The sequence below is a fragment of the Brachyistius frenatus genome, unplaced genomic scaffold (assembly GCF_029030835.1).
Source record: "Brachyistius frenatus isolate BFR_SWC_R1_liver_20210118 unplaced genomic scaffold, ASM2903083v1 Contig_63, whole genome shotgun sequence".
In the NCBI taxonomy this organism is placed as follows: domain Eukaryota; kingdom Metazoa; phylum Chordata; class Actinopteri; family Embiotocidae; genus Brachyistius; species Brachyistius frenatus.
The window spans coordinates 2300095-2320057 of NW_027210662.1; the positions used below are offsets into that span (position 1 = coordinate 2300095).

General features: G+C 39.5%; 1 protein-coding gene across 2 annotated transcripts; it reads right to left on the bottom strand.

Annotated features, from left to right (window-relative positions):
• mccc2 (methylcrotonyl-CoA carboxylase subunit 2) lies at positions 1–19389 on the bottom strand. 2 transcript variants are annotated; one of them, XR_011311241.1, is made up of 18 exons: positions 19199–19389; positions 18384–18450; positions 17902–17986; positions 17535–17636; positions 17134–17261; positions 16617–16729; positions 15069–15182; positions 14771–14835; positions 14263–14362; positions 14076–14171; positions 12518–12590; positions 12341–12417; positions 10561–10627; positions 10079–10235; positions 7706–7820; positions 6212–6297; positions 1021–2593; positions 1–614 (listed from the first exon to the last, which is right to left on the bottom strand). XR_011311241.1 is itself a non-coding variant. In XM_069706573.1 (17 exons), exons 1-17 carry the CDS (start codon positions 19328–19330, stop codon positions 2476–2478), a joined length of 1695 nt encoding a protein of 564 aa, XP_069562674.1. In that variant the 5' UTR covers positions 19331–19389; the 3' UTR covers positions 1–2475. The 2 variants fall into 2 exon arrangements, 1 of the variants encoding a protein (XP_069562674.1); XM_069706573.1 differs by having other exon boundaries at positions 1–2593.
• Positions 19390–19963: the final 574 nt, after the last annotated feature.

Below are 19963 nucleotides of genomic sequence, written 5' to 3' on the forward strand. Positions count from 1 at the left end.
TTTATATGTTTCATAAGCAACCAGGACAATTTGATATTTTATTGATTGAAAGGCAGAGAAGTTTACTTTCCACTTCCCCTCCTCCACAACAGGGTCAGAGGTCAGAGTCAGCAGGCGAGCATCAACTGAAAAAAATACAATTCAAGAGAATTTTTTTTTTTTTTTTTTTTTTTTTACTGGAGGAGAGCTGACACCATTTCAGCCAGTTATTCAATACCACCACACAAGTGGAGGCCAAACAAAATATAACAAAAACACTAGGTAAGTATACAGTGGAGTGGTGGAGGTTGACTTGAATTACAAATATCACGACAAAACGTCAAATAAAAATGTGAACTAAGTGTAAAATGTGTTGTGTTGTCATTACTGGAACAAAGCAGTAAACAGAGAAAATAATGGGGTTTTTTGTCCGTGTGATTGGTGGAGATAGTTACAGTCAAAGTTTATTATCAAGTTTTCTTCATAGATGTAAAGATTACCAGATTCCATGGATACCACGACCCACGCATAGCAACCTATTGTGTACAGCTGGCCTCATTTTTAAGTACCGCAATAAACAGCTCAACGAGTGTGCAGCTTCACTGTCTGGAGCTGCCTGTAGCGTCTTTCTCCAGCTGCAGACAAAAAAAGATCTTTAAGCGAACGCTTGTTTAAAAAAAAAAAAAAAAATGTGCTCCATAAATAAACTGACTTTTATTCCTATTGAGCAGACACATAGACGAGTTACAAAGCACTCAAGAGTCTTTTGGTCATCTAAAGATCAGCTCTTCCACTGCCGCTCCCAGATTCACCCCTTTTGGGTGTTTTGTGAATCTCTTTCAGTGGTTTCCTTCCTCCAATAGCCCAAAGACATTCAATTCGGTTTGGCTCCGCTGTCTGCACATAGCTGTTAATGAGTACCTGTCTGTGTGTCTGGCAATTTGTCCCAAAATCCAGTGCATGCTAGGAAAAGCTGTGATCCTCAAAGGCAGAGATGGAGAGCTTGCCAGAAATTATGGCCAGACAAACGGATAAACTCACCCTTCTGTAAGAGGAGATCTGGAAGACATCCAGTGAGTGATTATTGCTGCAATTAAAAGCAGTCAAAGTCAGCGAGAAAGGTCAAATAACTTTTGACAGCAGAGACAGAGTAAAGTCTGATGAACACATTTCATTTCCCTGGTCTGTTTCTTGATCAAATATGTTGAAAACTTGCACGAGACAAGACTTTTTCTGAATCATTAGAATCAATATCTCTGGCAAGTTTTGTTTACTTCCATAAAATGTTAACTTTCAAAATGACTTCATGCTGTTTGGTAATTCCTCCCACAGTGACATTTGGTGGAGAAAGATGAAGGCAGAAACCGGCAAACCATTTTTAAAAATCGGTAGTAGGAGGTGGTGGGTCCTCAACCACCTCCTACTACCGATTTGCACATCATGGCCAGTTATTTCTGCTCTCCCTAAGGTGAGGCTCTCCACTGCCTCGGTGCAGCAGCCACGGAGTCATACATGGAGGGCTTCCAGTTAAGCACTTTAACCAGCTGGCTCCATGCAAACATTCAAATCCACCGCTGCACCAAATCCCCAGTCTCAGTGAAGTTCTACGGAGTAAAAGCCATAGCTTGTTGCCAGAGTGAATTCAGATGGTCTATACCAATATATGAGCATCCCGACTGTGTGCAGCATGTTCTGCTAAGGAGATAAATTGACTAAATGGGAAAGAGAGGGCAGCCAGCCGGTAAAGTTAAGAACTCAGCTTCAGCACACTCTGCCTGCAGCATGCGATGTAAGACCCCATCCTATTTGTGGCTGCTACAACACAATATTTTCACAATTGGAAATGTGCAAACAGAAGGTTGGCTCAGAAAGCCAGACAATAATAACCTCAAGAGTGTGTCTGAACAAGAGATGAATGTGAACACACAGATGAGCTTTGAGATCTTAAAAAAAAAAAAAGAATAATTCGTTTTGTTGTCCTCCAAACAGCTCGTCTGCTATCACCAGAACACCAATATCTGTTATCTGAAAGGCATTTGGCTTGAAAAATGTAGAGTGAGCTTCTATCATCCCTCTAAACTGAACTAAGTCTCATATTTATGGCTAAACAGTGCCCCCTTATGAATAAATGCTTTCAGATACAGAAATTTGAGGGGTTAGGTGTGTTTTTGTTTTAATTTGAAATGTACAGTATTTGGTAAAAACCCAATCCACAAAAGGAAACGGTTACATACGGTTACATACGTACATTTACACAGGAATAGTGAGAGTTAAGGCACAACTGAACAGCAGAAAAGACCCACAACGAGAGTTCATCGTCCGATCACATCCCAGCATCCAAGGTTGTGTGATTCCTCCCCTGTGATTTCTCGTTTTTTGTCTTTGTGAGTTTTTCTTATTCTGGTGACCCATCACACATAAAACTACAAAGACTAGTATGAATACAGTTCAACTCTGGGGAGTCTGAGGTCTATACCTGTACATTCTAAACAAGCGTTACATCCTGAACACTCCGAAGCGCGTCTTCTTTGTTGGTGCATTGAGTGCCGCACTGAGGCTCAGTCCCAAAATCAGGCGTGTGTCGGCAGGATCAATAATGCCGTCATCCCACATTCTGCGGAAATAATAAAGTGCTTGGCATTATTAGATGGCACATTACACCTCACACATCTGATGCTTCTCGTAGCGCGTGTGCAAGTTTATAATCAATTACTTTAATAGAGTGTCGAGATTTCGTGTTGCTCTCTCTGGACAACACCCTCACCCTTCTTCCAGTTATCATACACTTGTAGAGATTTATCTCTCGGGGGACGGCTGCTGTTTTCATCTTACTCCTGCCTCAGATCCAGTGGTGGAACAAGTATTCACATCCTTTACTTGAGTGAAAGTACTAATACCACACTGTGAAAATACTTCAACTATTCAAGGAAATACTGCTGCAAGTTAAAGACCCGATTTCAAAACCTCACTTAATTAAAAGTATGTGAGTAGTATCTGTAAAATGTTCTTAAAGTATCAGAAGTAAAAGTACACACTATGCAGTAAATACTTCCTGTCAGTGTTTTACTTGCTGTAGTTATTTAAGGGGGTGCTTATTATAAATACTTTACTGTGCTGTTGGTTAGTTCAATCTACATCAGTGCACCATATTCCAGAAGATGATCATGTTTGTATTGTTTTTGTTCTGTAACAGCCACGTATTCTAAAAAGTGAACAAGCTGAGGAAAAACAACCGTTTTCTAGTGAATCCAGGTGAGTTTTAAAGTAGTTTATTTAACCTAAAAAGTTGAGTTTCCTCAACCTATAAAGTAACATCTGATCCTTCTGTTTGTCAGAAAAATTATAATTTAAAATGAGCTAATTCTGGAGATACGTTGTTGTCAGTGACAGAAAGGGTATATAAAACTGTAATCATAACTGTTGTTGAGCCTTCCTGAGGTGTCGTGGGCCAAACACACTGGTGGAGGGAGGTGCCTACGTGATAACGCCAGTGAGATACTGCACACCATCACCTTGTTTCTAAGGCTTTATACTCAGCCGTGTCTTACTTTGGGGTAGTTAGTGAGGTGTTTGGTGGGTGAAGACAGGTAGTAGTTTAAGAAACGTTTAATATTTATCTCTGAGATTTAGTGGAGTAGAAGTTCAAAGTTGCATGAAATAGAAATACTCAAGTAAAGTACAAAAACCTCACATTTGAACTGAAGTACAGTACTGGAATACCTGTACTTTGCTGCATCCCACCCGTGCTCAGATCTTTTATTGTATAAAAACAATAGCGGTAATGGAATAAACTATCCTCACATGCCCACCAGAAGCCTAATATTCTCTTAATGCCAATAGAAGCCCGGTCCCTAAGCCACTATACATCACGAACTGATAGCCCATCTGGGATCACATCACTAAATTGATGACTCGTGTATAAAGTAGGGTATTATCACTAGCTTGTACAGTTCTTCATTTGCAAACTCTGTGCAGTGCACATATAAAATGTTGCAATGGCTTATGGGATCGCTTGATTTTATGGTCCAAGTCTGTCAGACTTAAACCTGCCAAGAACCGCAGCATTACACTCAGCACAATGTGGCCTGAATACAAGTGTACAGTCAGAAGTGCATGAATGTTCCAACTGTGTATGAAACGGTACTTTTTCATCATTTATTGATACATATTTTCATTAGCAGCCATGGTGGAAGAAGGATTCAGATCCTTTACTTATATAAAAGTACCAATAAAGAAATGTAAAAATACTCGTATCACAAGTCAAAGTCCTGCAAGAAAAATCCTACTCTTGCAGAAGTACAGAAGTAACAGCAGCAAAATGTAGTTTAAGTAAAAGTCCCGGTTTGGGCCCTCTGACTGATATAGTAATATACTGTATATGATATCATCAGATTATTATTGGTGAATCATCAATGTGTCAGCAGCGTGTTAGTGTTGTAGCTGCAGGTGGAGCTAGTTTGAGCTACTTTATATTCAGTTTTATATCCAGGGACAACAGATATATGAGAAAGAAGAAAAAACTAAAATTCGGATGCACAAATTGGTTTTCAAGTTTTTGACTTTTTCCTCTAATATTTGATTGTTGGTGACATATTGAATCATTTGAACATTTACTGAAATGAAACCTTAGAGAATAGACACGTGAAATGTGACCTGGCTACACACTGCTTTTTGTAAGACATCAGAATACAAACAGGTTGGAAATCACTGGTTTAATCTTACAGTATAGTTTAAAACTTGTTACATTATCCATTGTATCAAATCTGCATCTGAAAAGTAACTAAAGCTGTCAAATAAACATAGAACAGATGGTCCTCCGTCAAAGACTTTAGTTGCTTTGGTTATAGCTTAGCTTATGTATTTGTGCCGCACTGAGATAGACCAAAGAAAAACAATATGAACATGAAAAAGACTCATTTGCTGTTTCCACCTGATTCAAATGGCTCAGTGACATAAACCGATTCAATGAATTGGGGTTTCAGTCTATCCATCAACAGTAATTCAGAGCAGTTAGAATAGCTTCAAGTGACTGGTGTCATTAACACATCATCAAGCTATCTGCCAAACTGAGGTGATTTTATGTAGCAAAGAAACCAGGTGTACTGACTCTGGCAAGATGATTCAAAACAGATCTTTAGTGCATCGAATGACAGCACACACCGAACCTAAAAATATTCCAAATGGTCCCAATATATGTTTTTTTTCCCTGTGGCTGTTTTCTTGCTAAAAACGGAGCTAAGAAAGCTACAACATAAACTACAGACTGACACCACACATGAGGATTAGAAGCTAGTAATGTTATCTGAATCATAATTGATTATTATTAATTCAGAGTTTATGGAACCAGAGTTGGACTGATTATAACACGGCAATTGGTTGACCGTATTTCGCTCACGTGGCATCCCCGTTGTGAGAAGAGGTGAGACTGGAAGGTTGGAGAGCTCGCTATAATATCATCGCTGTAATTACACGTGCAATTAGTAAATCATGCAAATTAGTTTTCGGTCACATGCAGCCGCCTGTTTGTTTAGAGTGAGGAGGATGAATTCAACAGTGCTTGACTAATGCTTACAACATTAGCCTCTTTAATGGGGCCTCGATTACCGGTTGATAAAGTCAACCGTTATTTGGTTCTTTGCTTTATCATGATTATTCTCTTCAGATTTGATCAGTTTCACTATAAAAACCTGTGATTTGTTTTGAAATGTCTGTCGTTAAAGCTCCATGTCGGCCAGGACACTCCCGTGAAAGAGGTTTTCAATCTCAATGAGGCCATTTCTCTGTTAAATAAATATATATGAAATCTTGCTGATGTTATCATTTAAACTGTCTCACAGAAAAACAATTTTCTACCATATGATTAAGTTATTTGTGCTCTGCTCATATACACCATGAAAATAGCCCACAGGACTAAATGAACAGCAAAGATGGCTCATATTAGCCAAACAACAGGACATCAAACGGAGAAAAAAAATATACTTGAAACGCATCCCAGAATCCCTCGTTATGAATGAAGCCTCTCTTTCTCAGTTCTCGGATGAGCAGCATCCTTCATTGAGAGGATTTAAATCTAAATTAGAAACGCATGCTGGTGGCCTGATGGTGATAATTATATATCGTCATTCCATAGAGCACATTTCCTGTCTGCAATAGTGTTAAATAGAGTCAATGCTGTTCCAGCCCTTCATTTTACTACACACCTGCCTGACAGGTGTGATGTGTCATATCTCACCTGGAACTAGAATAGTATGGGCTGCCCTCCTCCTCAAACCGCTGCACGATTGGTTCCTTCATGGCAGCCTCTTGCTCTGCTGTGAACTGTGAATAAATTGTAAAAACAGGATTAGGCAATAAGGACGTGAGCCAAAGGCATTTTAAAGATTGTCTGAATTATTGAAGGTGTTGTGAAATGCAAAGCTGAGTGTACGCAGCCATTTCATTTGCCGTGAAGGCCAGTTTCCTCTGCTTGAAGCCAATCCTTTCGAAAATGATAAACAATAATGAAAACGCTGAGTAGACGCTGTGAAGCTTGTCAGTGCTTTTACAGTTTATATTCATTGATATAAATGGGGTGAACTACTGTAAATATCAGAGACACAGAGACACTTCTCGATGTAAAACATTACATATCAAACAGCTACACAAACTATACACGAGGTGAATTTGTCCCTCGGGGTGAGACGGTCACCACTGAGTCCTACTGTGACGTTCTGAGGGAAAACCCTTGGTGCAAACCGCCTGAACTGTGCTGCCATGACACTTTGGTTCTCTGACCCAACGCGCCAGCTCGCAGTGTGTTGAAAATGCGTGGTTTCCTTGCTCACAACAACACAATTGTTGCTCTTTACCACCTCGACTCACTAGAGAGGGGAAATGATTTTTGAATATTGGAATAGTCATTAAAACATAAAAAAACCCGATTAGTACGACCTTCCCTGGTAAAACTGTGTGTGTCGCTAAGTGTTTAGATGCCACTACTTAAACAGATTCAAGAAAAACTAAACAGTATAAACTTCATAAACTTTGGATTCATTGCAGCGCTGTTGTATCAGACTGCATCAGGAGCAAATAATGTACTGTTGGTTGAAAACACACCGAAAAGAAAAACATTTTCAAGTTCAAATCATGTGTCATCGTGTCAGTTGCTCGGTTTTCAGAAATATGTCATAAAAATATGTCATAAAAAAATCTTTCACCCTGCCTTTTTAGTGTGACTTTGACTCGAGATGATGCACTGGTAGAAGCAATGATTGATGGGATTTGTTTACGACATGAACTTTGTTCGGCATCGTACTGACTACATATGCAATGACTTCAATTGTTCATCAGAGTTCAACTGTAAAGACAAAATTAATAAAGATAGTAAAACAAGAACATTTGAAATGCATTCAAAAACAATGACTCAATTAGCTTCTGCTGCCTTTTTATGTTGAACCATCTTAAACATCAGTGCGATAGCCGTCAGCAGGTCATTCTGATGCTATTAATGCACTGTTAAAATACCCATAACAGCACACCTGACAGTTTAATGACAGCCATTTTGATGGCTGCACTATTCAGGAGAGGTCATTACAGTAGCACTAATATCATTTCATCCTGCTGTGTCAAACCATTACTGAGAGAAAAGTGTCTTTTATAATGTTTATGCTTTTGGCAGCAAAACCACCACAGCTAATTTGAGCCTTTGCAGTGAAGCGCAGATGGGATGATTAATGTGAATCGTTACCTCCTTTCCCTCGCGTGCCCTCTGATCTTTAGTGATGGTGGCCAGGACAGTGGCTGCCTGCTCGCCGCCCATCACAGAGATTCGGGAATTTGGCCACATGTAGAGGAACCGGGGGCTGAGAGATGAGAGAGACCGTGTTAATTTGCTTGTGTTTGCTGGGCCAGGATAGTCACCAAGGAGCATGTTCACATCAGGCATTAAAATGCATCTTAGTTGATCCAATCACAAGTGGACAGCTCAAAATACTGAGCATTGATATCCGATCAGCATTGATATCCGATCAGCTCAGACCACATTCGGAGGTGATCTGGAACACAATATGGCCTCTTTCTTTTAGAAGCTGGACCCCATTGAAGGACCACCTAGTTATATCCAGAAATAATAACCTGTTTAGAAAACATCCAGTGTGATTGTGCAGCTGAACTACACAGCATGCAGGAGAGATTTACTTGTAAACTGAACTGGTGGCTATAAAGCAGATATTTACCGAATAAAAACACACACTATCAACCTGACGCTTGTTACACGAAAACAAGCCTCCTCTGTGTTTCGTTTGTTTTTTCTTTTAGTATTTCATCTGTAAGCCTGACGGGGTTCTTGGAAGAGAATTACAAACTCCAGCAATCAGACACTTTCCCACTTATCGAGCTGCTCTGTATGTGGAGCCTAAAATGAAAGAAGGTAAACAATTGGATCCTGGCACTCCTGACTTATTCATCATCAGATTATTTGGCTCTATCTGAAACAAAATGAATTGGCTGCCTCCAGGTCAAACTCTTTACCCACAAGAGGCACTATTTGATCTGAGAGTGCCTCATTTCTTAAATGCAATACATCAGGTCAGAGGTCTGAAGGCTTTACAACAGATTTAGGTCATCATCATAACGTTTATTTATGAGATGGAGCTGCATGTCTCGGCCCTGCGGTTGTCATCTCCACCAACAGTTCTTCTCTTCTATCTCTATGCTGTCCTTTTCTCTCCCTGCTCTCCTCTCACCCCAACCGGTGGAGGCAGATGGCCGCCCACCTCTGAGTCTGGTTCTGTCGGAGGTTTCTTCCTGTTAAGAGGGAGTTTTTTCTTCCCTCTGTTGGAGGTTTTTCTCCCTTAAAGAGGAGTTTTTCCCTCCTAGCTTATGTGGGAATTGTTGAATTGTTGGGTTTCTCTGTATAATATTGTAACGTCTTGCTGTAAGGACTTTAATGTGTTAAGTGCCATGAAATAACCTGTGTTGTGATTTGGCGCTATATAAATAAAATTGAATTGAATTGAATTGAATTGAATTGAATTGAATTGAATTGAATTGAATTGAATTGAATTGAATTGAATTGAATTGAATTTACACAACACGTCTTAAAATCCTGTTGGACTTCACAACAAAGTGGAATAGAAATAAAAGACTTGTTACATTTTATTAGGAGCACTTCAAGTAATTTGCATATAGAGGGGGGAAGTAAGATGCCATCACAAGGGGTCATTTGAGAGACTTGGAGACGTATGTTGACGCCCGGTGTGAACAGGGTCTAAATCACAAACAACTAATGAAACAATGTAAGAAATCTAAAAATGGAAAACATCCTTCATGGGGCCTGAACCTGTGAAAAGTACTACTTAGATGCATAATTCAAAAAGTCTGATCAAAGGTGAATATTTTTCCACAGTGCTTCATCATCTGTGCTTATTTAGATTTAACAAGAGAAAGCTTGGCTCTGGTTCTGCTAACATCAGAGCAGGGAAAGATAAGAGCGCACACAACACTGATGAAAATATTAAAGGAAACTCCTCTGATTTTAAACATCAAAGTCTGTTTACAGGTCATGAGGAGCACTACTGTGATAAAAAAATAAAATAAAAAAAAAAAAAGTGGTATAGAGCTTTCAGTGGGTCCTGAGCGAGCTGCGTGAAACCTGATAAACTGCCTCCAGTGTTCATTTTGAGCCGTTTTGTAAACTGTCCATCGCGAGTCTGACAATGTTACAGGACTGCAGTGCTCCAGTACATGGAGGGCTCTTGAGTGAGGAGCCCATGGCCATGTCACGATCAAAAATCCTCAGTGTCTTAAAGTAAGGAATAATGAGGTATCTTGGAGTGGAAGTGAATGTCAGGAAATTCGGATTAAAATGTTTTTTTATAAATTGTGTTTTCAACCGTTTCTTTTACCGTAGTTATTAAAGGTCACCTCCACCTGCAGGCATATTAATTCAGAAACGGAACAGCACACAGTACATGTGCACTTTAATTATGTCCGGGCACAGCTACCCATCTTCATATTTGTCTACTAGTTCACGGCCAGTTCATTCACTTGTGCCGTCACTGCCGCTGTCCTTCCATCCCATCAAACCACTCATCCATACAGTGAAGAAGTTCATACACACCTGTAGGCTCTGCCGCACATGCCGTAGTTTCCTGCACCGTAGGAGCCGCCGATGATAACGGTAATCTTGGGTACATTGGCACAGGCAACTGCAGTCACCATCTTGGCTCCGTCCTTGGCGATTCCTCCGGCTTCATACTCTCTGCCCACCATGAAGCCTGAGACGAAGATGGAGATGAAACAAAGCAAATAAAAACTGGTCTGCCTTTGCGAGGCTGTGTTGTTATCTCAGGGGATAAAGTTAGCGTGTGTTAAAGAATAAAAAAAGAAGTTAAACGGGTACGGATTTGTACATCATTTCATATGATCCGATTATGATTTGAATTCTGATATTATCACTTTTCCAATTATAACATATCACCTTGCAATAAGCAATTAAACCAGTTAATACTAATTCTTGTTTTTCACGCAACAGAAAAACAACAAACAGAAGAAAATCTCAGATGTAAATAATCCACAAGTGTCAAAGGAATTCCCACCAACCTGTTATGTTTTGGAGAAAAATAAGTGGAATGTTTCGTTGGCAGCATAATTCGATGAAATGCGTCCCCTGATGAGAAAATCAGTTATTCAGTGAGTGTAATATATTCGTCAAACACTACAAAAGCAACTGCCCAGAGGTAAAAACACAGACATGTACTACCACCACCTCACAATAAAATGATAGGGCGGTAATGACTTCTTTTTCTGAGCATCTTGAGAAATAAACAAGAGTATAAACTTTAAATGAACTGCCAAAAGAAACAACAAAGAATATGTTTAAAGTGTCTGTCTGGGCTGTAGCCCACTGAAGCTGCTCTGTCTGGATCAGATCTGGAGATTTTGGAGTAAACATTGCCTGAAGTGATGCTTTTGATTTTCCCTAGTGATCAGTTTGCTTGATAGCTGGCGATAGAAAAAGAAAACTCGATCAAAACTGCCTGACAACCGCGCTGGCGCCTCAACCGTCATGTCCATCTGAGGCAACACCAGTCAGGACAGAGACCCGTCAACTTGGGGGGGGAGGTCATCTGCCTTCACGCCGGCTTTGTGTATGTTAGATTTTAGTTTGAATATGAAGGAGATGACTGGCCTTCAGTGGCACCAGGGAAAAAAACAAATCCCTGCACAACACAGAGCTGCCAGAGGCTATTGAACAGGAAAATAAGAACAAAAGACTGTGGGATGAGTGGAGACAACTAATTTCCATAAACATTGTATGGTTGAATTACTCAGGTGTTTTATCTTTCTTTTTGGCAGTTACCTCTGCTGGCTGTCTTTAAGTAAAGCAGCTTGCCTTGCATTGCAAAGTGTAAACAGAAGTTGGAGACAATGTGAAAGACGGTCGCTTCTTAGAAACTGTCACTTGCTGAATAATGATCCTTCAATTTGCTCCTGAATGCGCGCATAGCAACAGAAATCAAATATTTTCTCTGCTACCTCAGCCTTTCACCAACACAAACACCTGGGGAGAAGATTTTAACAGTTTAACAGTCAACATAATAGAAGCCTGGGCTTTTCTTAAGTGATGGCAGCGTGTCTCAGAGACGCAGCTCGAAACACTGCTGCTGTATTGATTTTTCCTCGAGTACGCTCCCTGAGCACGTCTGTGTCTGTCTGAAGCACTGTGTCAGTCCCTTCTGTCAGTAATTACACTGATGAGACAGCCATGTTAAGACCTTACAGGGAAAAAAAAAACTGAATCTTTTATTCAGGTCAAGCTTATAATCTAATTCCAAACGTGTTTGAAAAAACGTATTAGTCTATGATCACAAATTCAGCTCCTCATCTCGCCTTAGCTTGTGTAAAGTTCATCTCTGGTCACAGCAAATTAAGTGAATCATATTAAATTAAAATCATCTTTGTCCCTTGTCCATGGTTTCTACATGCAATGTTAATACAATTCCATTCATCAGAGTGTTCGGGAGATGACGCAGACAAGTGCAATTGGAGGGCGTATTGTTTGAAAAAGACTCTCCACCTTGACTGTGAAGGGTCAGTACAAACCATCTACAAAGACTGAAGCTCCTTCAAGGGAGGAATATTGGTATTCAGTGTTGTGAGAAGCAATTCTCTGAGGAGAATACTATCCGAGCTGCTTCGGTATTGTGTTTAAAGTCCTTGACATTTTGAGAAGCCCAATGTTAACTCCCCTGAAACTTCAGCATGATCGTGGGGCTAAGCTCATCACACTAAACAGATGTAGCCTGTGTAACGTGTTTATTCTTTAGAGAACACTCACTTCTACCACTTTATTTGTCTTATTTGTACAAAGGATATTTACCTTTTTGGCGGACTCTGAAAACAAGACTCCGTTGTTGCCGATGAGTCCAACAGGGTAGCCAAATATTCTTGAAAATCCTGAACACATAGAAGTTGGACATCAGATGGAGAGGTTGGTAGAATCGAGAGAAGAAAAGTCTCTCGAGGAACAACTCTCTAAGAATGTTGTTTGACTTACCTGTGACGAGCGTGTCTCCATAGAACGACTTGAATTCATCAAACTTACTGCCATCTACAATTCTGGCGATGACCTGCAATCCAATGAACACGTGAACGTTATACACACCTGAGATGTCAAACAACGGGGCTCCAGACAGGAAACAGAGGAAACTTGTGTGGAAACTTTACAACAAGTGTTACTGAAGTGATTTTATTTAAGTGATTTAAAGGCACCCTTGGTTGAAAGTCTATTATAGTTTAAGTACTCCTGTAAACGGGGTTCAGTCTGTTGATCTTTGAGACCTAAATGGACTGCCGATACTGTTCTACACAACAAACACTTCATCTGGCATCTCTTGAGTTAGCAGTAATTCTAGCTCCTGGGTCGGCATCAAGAATCAAAGAGCCAGGCTTTAGACCAATAGAGAACATCTGGCAAGTCCTGCTAGACAGAAAAAACAGGGTGATTGATGCCAGCCACCCATTATCGACTCAGCTCCTGATAGAAGGACCTGACAGCTCAACACTGTTTAAAGTGCAGTGTGAACCTGTACGAGCCACGTTTTTTTCTGTTTCTTCATAAATCTTCACTGTAAAACAACGAGTTTATATTCTATAAATCATTCTTTCTGGTTGTAATGCGAAAACAAATCTAGTTAATCAAAGGTGTTGTTCTGCTAATTAAACGAAGCTTATTAACAAGGCGAAGGAATATCTAATTAGTATTCTGAATGGAGCTAAGGAATTATAAAACTAACCACTATGTAGTCAAATATGTTCAAATACCTTGTATACATATTACTTAACCCTCTGAACACCAAACTGTTTCTGGGCGTTGTTTTTGTTGTTGTTACTGTTTTGCTCATTGTGAGCTCATTTGTCAACTGCTCCTCTAGAAACAGCACAATTGTGGCTAAAAGTAAGGAGAACTCAGAAATGTCTTGTGTGCAGTATAATGCTATTATATTATACTACATCATAAAAGAAGGACAAATTGAAGTTACATTTCTTTGATATTTTACAAAAATTTAAAAAAAAAGATCAAATCTATACACGGAACAATTAAAAAAAAAATTTTTTAAAAAGGAGGTTCTCCACAAGCTATACATATTGAACTATTTACATGTTTACCGCCTTTACAAACAGTCTGTGCTCTCTGTCTTCTCTTCTGAGCTCCAGCCTGCAGTTCAGTTGAAAAGTTGCTGGATTTTTTGTTTGGATCATACTAACAGTTAATTTTTGAAAATGTAGAAAAGTAAAGGGATTTTTGATTAAATATCACTATTTTAAGCTTGGATTTGGTTATTTTTTCGAATGGAAGCGTTCAGTGCACATGATTTGTTTATGTACAGCTGGAAATCCAAAACCCAACAATTATTTTTACAGTTTCTGTGATAAATGGTGTCAATTTGAAGATTTTTTTTTTTTTTTTTTTTTTTTAAGTAAACATACTTTTAAAAACCCGCCAGTGGGTTGTGGGGTTCAGAGGGTTAATATGACGACGTGTTTTTTTAAGCACAGCCTCAAACCCTTCATCTCTGTCCCTGAACACTGTGTGCAGGAAACTAGAGAAGTACCTCTCTGACATCAAAGTTGCGTTTCAAGTTGTCTCCCACGATGCCGTACAGTTCATCTGCAGGGTAGAGAGGGGCTTCTGTGGGCTCTGTTGTGACCTGAAAAACACAACACGGGCTCAGTGTTAGCAGAAAGTACAGACACAATCACTTGATTGCAACATTTAATGATTCCAATCACTGGACTGACCTCAATATTTTTCCTGTAGTTGAGGCTTCGCACCGTCTTTCTTGCTAAATGGAGCGCGTGGTTATCATTCAAAGCGTAGTGATCCGTCACGCCAGATTTTCTGTAAAAATAAGCATCAAATGAGTCGCTGTGAAGATATTACAACACATAAATCATTACTTAGCAAATTATCATGGACATAAGTGCATGTGTTATATGAATGTAAAATAAATGCATAGCTCCAGAAAGAATGGTTTGCTCATTTTGCTGAAAGTTGTGAAAATAATGAAATGCTAGCTTGTGTGCCTGACATCACACACACAAGAGAACAACCTACTCTTTGCATTAAACCAGCTTACAAACGCCACCACAGTTCAGAAGACATTAATCCCTCGTGTAGTCAGCTCTGAACAATATTGAGGAGCTTCTAATTCATATATTTCGCAGAGCATATTGATCTACCTCTGCGGGATTTCAGTGTTAAGAACCTCAATAATAGTAAATGTCCTGAAAAGCGCTGTGTTCATACTTGCAGTGTAGATCGGCACCACCGAGGTCCTCTGCTGAAACTTCTTCCCCAGTTGCAGCTTTGACCTACGAAGACCGACGCAGAGATTCTCAACCACGAGGAGTTACATGAACAGAAACCTCATCCCTGAAATTAATGCATTTACTTGTGTCCAGCAGAGATATCACTCACTTCTTAAGTTCAAAGATATAACCAGGTACACTAACCACCGATTAAACCGGCCTGACTCTACTAAATTATACAGTATTCATATTCATCCGACCGCCATGTAGTTTAACATCATGAAAAATGATCAAACCAGTGGAGGTCCTCCAAGAAATATGGTCCCCTGCTTCCGAACGATGATGCTCTCATCTGCCATGGCTGGTACATACGCTCCTCCAGCGGTGCACGAGCCCATCACAACAGCAATCTTAAAAAGGGAAGAAGAAGAGGACGGTCCAGTCACAGACATAAACAATATCAAAGATGCCCTTCAGGCATATTAAAATATATATATAAAATACTCTGCTTTGAATAAGAATTTGTGTCTGGTGGGGTTTGTCCCTGTTGAAGGTCAATTACCAGCTTAGAAATTGAAATGTAATGTATGACTCCATCACTGGATCTATTTTTCATTTTAGAACTTTTAAGTATTGGACACAAGAAGTCTCCTACATCACTGGAAGAGGATTTTTGAGAGAATGTAAACACACCGCAGGCTTCAAGCTGTCTTTTGAACCAGGAATGGCTTCCAAACTAGTTGATTTACAATTTCAGGTGAGCTTTGAGAAACTTTCCACTTTCAGCAGAACATTTACAAAACATTCTTCCATTGCCAAACTAAAGTCACGTCATTCTGCTCAGTGAAGGTCAAAAGTACAAGAAAGATTCCAGTGACCAACACACAACGCAGCCTCCGACACAACTTTCCTCTTGTGACAAAGGAACTCAAAAGCAGCATTCTACTGTCAATCTCAGACGACCTTCAACACAGCGAAGGTCAAACATGAAAGAGACTGAGCAAGGACCAAAACACAGCTGTGACTGGAGGGCGACGTCAAACACTAGCAACACAATCATTTTGTTTCAGCTGACAGTTCAGTGCCAGCACAAAAAAATTATGAAACCCACTCACTTTAAAAGAGAGAACACAATGCAGCATCACAGACTGAACCAGTGGGAACTTTGATTTGTATTCACTTCTGTTTAATGAAGATTTAAATTGTCAGTGCAATTAATGACAATGTTACGAGTACTGACAGCTTGAAATGTATAATTGAATGCAGCAATCTAGTGGTTACTAGTGGTAAATATGACGGGGAGAACAAAAGAATTTAAAATTAAGAATAAAATTACCACAAAATAAAAAGTCTGATTTATTATACAATTTTAATTACCCGGGAAGACAAAGTTAGTGAGAATGAATGGACATTCAGTTTGGAGAAGAATATATTCGGCTGTTTATCATCAATCTACAAAAAGATGGATTTGTGCAGAACCTGCAGTGCACTGATGGCATTCATCAGCTTTCCCATACACAGCCATGTTTTTGTTTTGTTTTTAAATAAAAATTCTACTCTCCATCAGCAAGATGGATTTTAGTTGCCTACCTACATTGAAAAGATGAATGATGCCTACAACAGTGCAGTTATTGACATCATTTTTCAGACGATGCATTTGGCTTTAAAGAACTGGTCCATGAATCAAGGTGAAACATTTAAAATGAGCACAAATGCACCCTCCCAGATAACAACGAGCGGCTGTGGTAAAAACCAACATGTTAGGGTCACTTCAGGCTGCTGCTGCTGTGCGTCGAATGATCAGCATGTGAAATGAAATGTTATATACCAAACACAGGCCTCACCTGTGCAATTCCCTCTGAGGACAGCCGGGCCTGGTTAAAGAAAATGCGTCCAAAGTGATCTCTGTCTGGAAAGACGTCGGCCTGTCTGGGTAGATTGGCTCCTCCAGAATCAACTGCAGATCACAACATCGGCATATTTAAAGAACTCACTAATTATTATGAAATAGGCCATATTACAGACTCAGACTCTCCCCTTATATAAGCTGCAGCCTGCAACCAGGGCCTCCTGGGATCTCCCAAATCTACATACGGACAAAAAAAGAATCTAGCAGGATTCTTCCCGATGGGCTCTTGGAGAGGAGTCTTGGCTGACAAAGTTACTAGAATTAATAAATGAGTACAACTTTATGTGCAGTATGCTCATTTTATAAAAGTACTGAGATGCAACATTTCCCTTTAACCAACAGTAGATTCATATTTATAAGTTAAATTCTGGCGCTGACAGTGAAAATTAGTTTTATTTTCTGAAGCCTTTTGTAGGTAAATGTGTCCTGTTGTACCAAACAGACATACTCACCCAAGTAGATGCACGGCAAGTGGTTCTGCTGGGCTATTTCTTGTGCACGGAGGTGCTTCTTCACTGTAATTGGGTAGTATGTCCCTCCTTTGACAGTAGCATCATTTGCAACAATAACACATTCCACCCTATAAAAAAAATTATGATTATAAAAAAAAATATATATAAATATTAAACTGGAGTAAGTGAAATTCCAATGGAAGTCATACGATGTAATTATCCTGGATTTTGGATGTGAACCTGTGGTTATAAATACAGATTTGTACTCTGGGAAAGATTTTGGTCAAATTTAACCAACTGTTATTCATTTTAAATTTCTAATTAAACAACTTTCACTATTTTTAAAGACATCTAATAAGATCAACAACCTGGTAAATGTCAGAAATGTTCATAGGACTTACCCCGAAACGCGTCCAATCCCTGTAATTATACCGCCTGCTGGGACCTCCTCTTTTCCATACAACTCATACGCTGCAAATTGGGAAAATTCCAAAAAAGGAGTCCTGCAAGAAAATCAAACGAAAAACAATGTAATAAGAGTTCATTTCAAAGTGTAGAGCGGGGAAAGTACGGGGATCTTTTTAGATGACTATCTCTTATCCCTGTTCTCAGTGTAGAGGGAAGTGTGTGCTGCATCACACATTAGAGCTACCTGTGCCCTGGTTTGTGTAAGGATGCCAAACAATAGCGCTACAGCTTTTAAGCAACAAGTAGCTACAAGTGGATTTTGAATCTGTGAGAATCAAAGACGGGAGTAGGTGATAATACCCGGGATCCAGCAGCCTGTCTATACGCTCTCGAGGCAAGAGTTTCCCACGAGAAGTATGAAGTCTTCTTGCTTTTTCTCCCCCACCTGGATGAATACAAATAATTAAAATGTTACCAATCACTTCAGCAACAATTTAAATAGTTTAGTATTTTCAACTTTTTAACATGTGACCAAGAATAGATACATACTCAAAACTCATACATTTTATATGGACACACACTCCTCAGTCAAGAAAATATATTGAGAAGAGTTTGTGCATTCGCATTTGAAAGCAGATCCTTAAAACTTGAACCATCTACAAGTGGATCATGAGTAAGTTTTAATAGAACAGATCTACATATGTAGGTGAAGGTGTTTTGTCAACAATGCCATCACCCAGACTGCTTGAAGTCTGACACTAATTTACACTTGAAGAAACTGCTCCAATTAAAACACAAGGACATGGATGTATCTTCAGTGTAGAGCGGGATCTGTCACCTACCCAACTTAATCTTCTCCGTCCGGCTTTTCAGCTCATCAACCAGAACTCTCATACGGTCATAATTCTCCTGTAAAACCACAGATGTGCATTTCCATTGATTTGTTTGTCGTGTTGTACGTTTTCTACTGATCACAGTTTGTGACACGTTGAGGAACTCACAGTAGTAACTTCACACAAACGAGTCGGTTATAGGCTTTGGTTGACGAAACAGTGAACCGGTCATTGTGCATTGCAGACTGGAGAGTTCCCATAACACTTAACATATTTTCAAATTAGTTTGCAAACTGATCGTGAACACATAATTAATTAACAATTTAATCAAAACATCACTGAAGTCTAACAGTAACCTGCTGCAAAAAAAAAAACAACCTGAATGATACAAAATAGGACAAGTCACATTGTGGAGCTGATTAAACTGATATGGTGGGATTAGTTGATTTGGGATATAGGAGTTTACTAAGCCCCCTAAACAGTGTATTTGTTCAGAGGCGATGGAAAAACAACAACAACAACAACAACATAGCTGCAACAAATACTGATTCAATTTAGGGAAGCAATTACTTCACAGACATGTTGGTGGAGCTGTACTTTAAACACGTTTTCCTGTCAGACGAAATCATCAAGAAAATGTGCCTGTGGTGCCATCCAGTGACTTAGTTTGGGTGCTACATCTGTACACTGTGTCCCACTAGGTTTTAAAATCATTCAACTATGACTTCAAACTCATATTTGTCATACTTTTAAAACCTCAAAGATGACGGACAACGCTGACGTTTGCAGCTCGGCTAGGAGACGCTAGCAGCTGGCTGACCTACCTGGTATTCAGAGGATTGTGTGTCAGGTTGAGAGCCGAGTCGAGCGACTGTATCCGCGTGGTAAGTTCTTGTGCAGGCCAGCGGAAGACTCCTGCAACGAAGCAACCACGGCCGGACAGACTGCAGAAGCATTTTGACGCTGACGACTAAAAGATACGTGAAATCTGCCAGCTGACCCCGAGCGTGATTCTTCTTCTGTGGTTATTGTTAGTGGCAGTAAAGCTCCACATCGCCACCTACTGTTTGTAGATGCGTAACGGTTTTTTTTTTTTGTAAGATTGCCGGAACTGTTTAGAGATTAATTTATGAGTATGAACCCTATGAACACACTCTTAAAAGAGCCAACATGTAAATTAATGTTGTTTTTTTTTTTTTTTTTAAAGATGGGACAGACTAGTTCAAAGATTATTATATAAACACTTAATCTGAATGTCTACAACTAAAAATAGAAACGCAACATTGTTTGTTTGCAGAAAAAAATACGTGTGGTTTTACAATTATATATGTGCCAGTTAATTACAATCAACTGACAGGTCAGTTGTAAATTAATTGATCCATTTAAATCAAATGTTTGTCTTCAATGCCTTAACTCTTTCCATCCTGGAGGTCTTTGTACCGGGACCAGGCTGCCCGCAGGTTATCCAGCTGCCTAATACCACTATGACTAAAATGGATGTGGCATTGTTGTATTTTTATTTCCTTTTCCATCAAATTAGGTAGAGTTGCATTTGAAAATTTTTGCAACCAGTTCAATAACATCAGTGT